Genomic DNA, 6,133 nt, shown 5'->3' on the forward strand with positions numbered 1-6,133 from the left:
CAAGAAAACTAAAAACAAAGCTCACACTCACAAAAGACATTAGAAAAAAACAATCAGATGAACAAAAAGAAAAAGAAAAGAAAAGAAATTTCTCTGTGATTTCAAGCCTGTGGTTATCTTCTGTGGTCTACCATTCTGTGGCAATGTCCAATTCAAGAAGTGTTCCTGCTCTTACTGGTAGACAAATGAGTCAGACAAAGTCCATATCCCATGCCAGGAAGGCAGCAGTAGTTTTAAGGTAGTTCTGAGACTCTCAAATTCACAGAAATTCAGGGTACACCTGGCCTCTACTCGTGGGAGTAAGGGGTGGGTTGTTTCATTTCTAATACTTTGGGGGTCTCTTGCCAGCCTGACCATGGTTCCCTGACCATGGATGTCTCTTGTAGCTATCTTTCACCCAGTGAGTGTAGGAATATAGCACTTGGAGTGCTGAGATGAAGCCAACCCATAGCTGCTTCTCTGAGTCCTGGGTTCACTTGGCCTCTGCCTAGATTGGTGTCAAACCTTGCACTCTCCCCAAAAGATATGACAGTTGCTTGAACTGGTGTTGCTTACCAGCTGTTGTAGCACACAGCAACCACTGATCCATTCAACTGGTATATTTGTCCCAAAAGCCTCCCCCACTTTCTGTGTGTCTCTGTAGAATCAATCTTCCTTTCCTGTGTGGCATGAGTCAGGCACGATGGAGAAAGTGTAAATTTCCCCTTCCATTTTCTTCATTGTGTTCTGACTTTAATTTCTCTGTGGGCTGCAATTTTCCTGCCAGATCTTTCCTGTGTGCCATGAGTCCAACTACCCACTTCTCTGTTTCCCTGATTTGTTGTTTTCCACTCTCTGTATTGTGAACCTTGGACATGCTGATTTGTTACTCCTTACCACTTGAACCATCTTCCTGAAAATCTTTGTTATTGTTTTTAAATCTTAAATGTTAATAGTGCAGGTTTCAGACAAGACAGGCAATGAGCAGGTGAACAACAAATAGAAAAGTGTTTGAAAACTCTTGTGTTAGCTAACAGTCTTCTGAATATATCACTTTGGTCCACAGAGAAAGATGGAGAAAGTAACAACGACATGTTGTGACAGCTACTACAGCTTTAAAACAAAACTAGCATCTCTTTGGATTTTAAAATTGTTCCTAGATGGCTTATTTTTTTAATCAAATAAATAAGAGGGGTTTTCCTTGGGGAATGTGTAATGCATTGAAAAATAAAACTAGTGTTTTATCTTTCTATTCAATTCCATCAGTCGATATCAATTATCCATGGTATGCACTCTATCAAAAGGCTTGTACTTTAAAGTTTTGGGTGGAGAAATACATATAAAATAGAACTTTATCATAATTCTTGTACATGTAATTCAGTTAGAGTCTATTTGTTTATGACTCATTGACTTTTCCAAGATCGAAATTTAACTCTGGTAGATATATGCTTAGCCAATGTCATTTGAGATATCTTTGAATGCAATCATTGTGATGAATCTATTGACCCTCTCACTGACCATTACAATGATGAATTGGTTATGAACAAAGGCAGGAGTTTAAAAAGCTATACTGAAATATATGTTTGTTCCCCAAAATGTAAATTAGAGGAGTGATTTTATTGGTTGAATATTCACATAGTGATTAGAAACATTGAACAGCTGCCGCACGTTAAGAAAATGGAAAGAGATTCTCTGTATAATGATATGAGGGACAACACTAAGATCAAAACATTAGATTTTGACCCAATGATGGCCCGTCCTGAGCCACTGCCATAAAAGCTACAAATAAACACTTGTCTTTGAGTTCTACATCATCCTCTTTTCTGAGCATTTACATCTGTAGATAATTTGTTTCTCCTGAGATCCTTGCTAATACAAGATCCTAATTACTTTTTGGCTGATACTTCTTTGCCTCTTTCACTCATCATTTGATAAAAAGAAGCATTTGAATTTCTCAGAACAAAAAGTAACAACTTCTTCCAATACTACAATTGCAAAAGAATTTATCACAATAACCTTTTCCAGAGGACATCAATTTATATAATGGGCAATATTTTGACGAGAGATGGACATCAAACAAATAAACAAATTTTAAGTGTATATTCCTTATTGATCACTGATAAAAGTAAAAAGCGTCACTTTAAATGATTGTTCTTTGAATGATATAGTGAGACTAAGAAAATGAAATTCGAGCAAGTAAGTTTCTGTTCATCAAGTTTGAGTGAGGGGATAACACATTTCCCTTCAATGCCTTCTTCTACTAAAAACTCCATAAACTTAGAATTTAAATAGCACTAATTCATGTTTTTGACAAGAAGCAGATAAAATCCTTACTCTATAAGCATTTGTGGGAAAAGATAAAGAGAAACAAGGGAAATCTTAAACAAGAAGAAATGGTGAAAATCAATATTATCACCTGTATGTTTCCCATAAAACTAGCACAATAAGAGATTAGAGATTTTTATTTTATTTTTGTTGTGGATTTTTGTTGGTTTATTTTTGTCTTCTCTTTGTCATATTTATTTGCCCAAATTTCAGGGCAGTCCAAGATATACTTGAAGCCAAGGATCTATAGTAAGAGTATCACATGGTCTCCATAATGCATAATTAACTACTGGAATTTTTGATGTAAAATAATATCAGCACAATAAATAAAATGTTCTGAAATCTGGTGTTATTGAATTTAATGAAGATGTACACTGCCTAAATAATTTTGAATAAATTATAAAAAATAATTCTCTAATACCACAAGACCCGCTTTTTTCATTTAGGTATTCTCATTTTAGATTAATTTGTCAGTCTTTATACTTGTTAAGACTTCTATATATGTTTTCTTTTGGGAATAACATGCATGTTAAAAATGAGAGGAAATTTATTATCTACTTTCCTTTGAATTAGCTGCTCATAACAGACCTGAACCAGCTTTAATTATTTTATCTTATGTGTAACATAGCTGTTAAGATAGCTAGGTCAACAGGAAGCCCATATAGTTTAAGATTTAAATATAATATTCATTACATTTTGACTCTGGGCACAGTTATATATGTTCCCTATGCCTACATTTCAATGCATACAAAATAGTAGTATAACATCATCTAACATTTTAGTCATTTGAACATTAAATGAGATGTTGCATATAAAATAAATGTTAGATCATTATAAGATCTAGTAATTATAGTGACCAAAGTATCATGGGTAGTTAGCAATTGTGTTGGTAATATGATAAAATAAATCCCTTTTCACCATTTGTTGGATCTTTAATCAGTTTGGCCTGAACCTGGGTAGTTCTACAATGGCATGTCCTGGAAACTTTTCCAAAATGAAGTCACACTAATTTGAACAATTGATATGTCACAAGATGAACTTACTCTAGTGACTCCGGACTGTTAAAATATAGAATTTATGTCCATAATAATAATAATCCATTTTTATTCATTCATTAAACCATCAATCATCTAAAATCTATCATGTATCAAATATTTTAACATGCTCTTGAGACACAGTAATTGCTAAGACATAATCTGGAAACTCAACTTGTTCTGGGTCAAAGTAGAATTTTTAAAAACCATGAAGATAATTTATCAAGTGATTACCACATGCTTGGCTCAAGATGAAGTTATTTATTTTGCATTTCTCTAATGGCCAGCAATGTTGATCATTTCTTTTACTTTTTTTTTTTTACAAATAATATATTTTATTTCATCCTTGAAAACAAACAAAAAAAACCCCAAAAATGTCTACATCTAATCAAGAGAGAACAATTATTCCAAAACTTCACCTCGTAATGGTATATAATTAATTTCTTCATTTAAAAGTACAGAGAAGACAAGTTTGGAAAGCTATCTTCATGAAATATTTTCTCATACTTATTTTAACAAAATATTATAATTAATGCTACAACTTAATGGTAGCATATTATAATAATGAACAATATCTAAAATTAAATTCAATATAGTCTAAATCTAGAAGCTAGCTGTACTTGAGCAGTTATTATAGAGAATAAATACTATGAAGTACAGGGCACCATATAGCAATCACATATGCTACATGGAAAATTTAAATAAAGTGTACTTTGTTCCATACTAGAATTATCAAAGATTAAGTTTTCTTGTGTTGTATACAGTAACTGTTTTCCTGAAAAGTCAATCTTCATAATTTAAATGTACTTAATTATTTTAAGTGATCATTATATAAGATGAATATCTAATCCAAATTTCCATAAAGAAGGATACTCTTACATAACAAAGTAGTATGTTCTAAGCAATTTATGCAGCATGAATACCTGTATTATATATATCTGACTAAAGTCCTTGAGTTCCTGACTCTCCCACCAACATAACAAAAGCAAAAATTACCCAAACATGGAAATCATGTGCTTTTCCTGATAGCATAGACAAGGAGTTAAATTTTGTTTTTGTTTTTTAAAGACAGTCTCACTAAGTCACCTAGGTTGACCTTGAACTCTCAATTCTCCTGCCTTATCCTCCTGAGTAGCTGAGATTACAGGCATGTAACACTGCACCCAACTAAGTGGTTAAACTTTTAAATTAACATTCATGCATGTGAAAAATCATGAATATAGTTATATTTCATTTCATCATAAAAATATTTTTATTTTTCAGAATATATATAAGAAATTTTTAAGTATGAGATTAGAGATATAACTTTAATGTTATTAAATTGCCCCCAATGTTCAGACTAGGTTACAGACAGTGGTTACTACCATTTCAAGATTATACTCTTACAAATGTAATTTTTAAAAAATATACAACAAACTTCAGTTATTTTGAAGGATAGTGCAAATGAAGACTTTCTTTGGGTCCTGATTTCAAGACATTATTTTCAACATTATGCTTCCTTTCTCTGTTCATAATCTGAATAACAAAATATAGTACTGGAAGAAACCACATCTTCTAATAGCCTTAGTTGAACAGTTATATCTACTGAGAACAAATGACAGAAGAATGATTCAGTAACAATATTCTCCACTTGTCTGAAAACATGTTATATACTTAAATAAATATTTTGTGGAAACAAATCCATGTATTTTAGTGTTGTTTTATCCAGATCTCAAGCACAAAACATTTATACAAAGATCACCTACCTGCTCACTATATCAGCCATGTTGCCTTAAGGATAAGGTACAGCAAGGAAGAGACTTTCCTGGAAGCAAACTAATAACACTTAAAATTTTATATACAGAATTAAGAGTTCCATAAATCCAGCAAATTCCTTGAAAATATGTTGGGCTTTTATTGTAAAGTATTACTCTCTCCTAGCCAGCAATTAAAAAGCTTTTCTGTGATAGGATATACTCCACAGTGGATATAGCAGCAAAAGGTGATCTTCAACTGCTATCTAATGTTGCCCGAGGCATTTATCCTTTTATTTGTGGTTACTGGCATCAAATTTCCATTAGTGCCATTGGTAGTGTTGGTGGCTGAGCCATTCACAACAAAATAGTCGACTTTGTTCTCCAGCTTCACCAAGCGTTGCAAAATGTCATCCAAAAGGACAGCAATTGTTCTTTTCAGATCAGCATATCCTGCCATAGAAGCACCATTCTCAACATCCACTGTGTCCTTATTTTCCTCTGCAAGAGCTTTCACATATCTTTTGCTTAAATCTAGTATTTGTTCATGTAACTTGACATTGCTTTGATGTCTTGGTTGCTGGGAAGTATAGTGCAGCAACATCACTCCCCAAATGAGTCCAAACACAAGCAATAATAAACTCAATTTCTGGGACATATTTTTTCTTGAGATTGTAAAAAACATTTCTGATGAAATAAACAAGCTTGATTGTAAAGCAGTAACTGGACACAAGGTCCCAAACAAAATTTTGAAGGAAAAAAGATAAAACTTCTCTAATATATGTTCTTCATCTTTGGCAAGGTTGCTCCACTCTTACATTAACTCTGGTTCCACACTACAAAGACGCAGAGGACACCGGACCACCAGACCACTGTACTGGGTAAGTTGGAGTCATCTTCACCTCCCATCAGGACCGGGACTATCTTCAGGGGAAGGGCAGCTGGGACTGGTCACCTGGAGATAAATTCTGAAAGGGAGTTTTTAAAGGGCATTTGACTTCCTCTTTCTCCCAAAGTAGAACCAAACTGAGCTGAGGGCTTCTAGTCGCGGTGGCCGCCGCC

At 33.7% G+C, this 6,133-nt stretch overlaps 1 protein-coding gene across 1 annotated transcript; it reads right to left on the bottom strand.

Moving 5' to 3' along the window:
- Positions 1-5,303: 5,303 nt before the first annotated feature.
- LOC101704448 (coiled-coil domain-containing protein 126) lies at positions 5,304-5,787 on the bottom strand. The gene has a single exon (XM_004868886.3). It carries the CDS (start codon positions 5,754-5,756, stop codon positions 5,334-5,336), a length of 423 nt encoding a protein of 140 aa, XP_004868943.1. The 5' UTR covers positions 5,757-5,787; the 3' UTR covers positions 5,304-5,333.
- Between the last annotated feature and the right edge of the window lie 346 nt (positions 5,788-6,133).

This window comes from Heterocephalus glaber, unplaced genomic scaffold, assembly GCF_053883595.1.
Source record: "Heterocephalus glaber isolate CG9 unplaced genomic scaffold, H.glaber_assembly_v1.0 deba00001613, whole genome shotgun sequence".
Taxonomy (NCBI): Eukaryota; Metazoa; Chordata; class Mammalia; order Rodentia; family Bathyergidae; genus Heterocephalus; species Heterocephalus glaber.

Excerpts from the sequence above, each read along its gene's own strand:
- LOC101704448 (XM_004868886.3), bottom strand. The coding sequence starts at position 5,756 with ATGTTTTTTACAATCTCAAGAAAAAATATGTCCCAGAAATTGAGTTTA.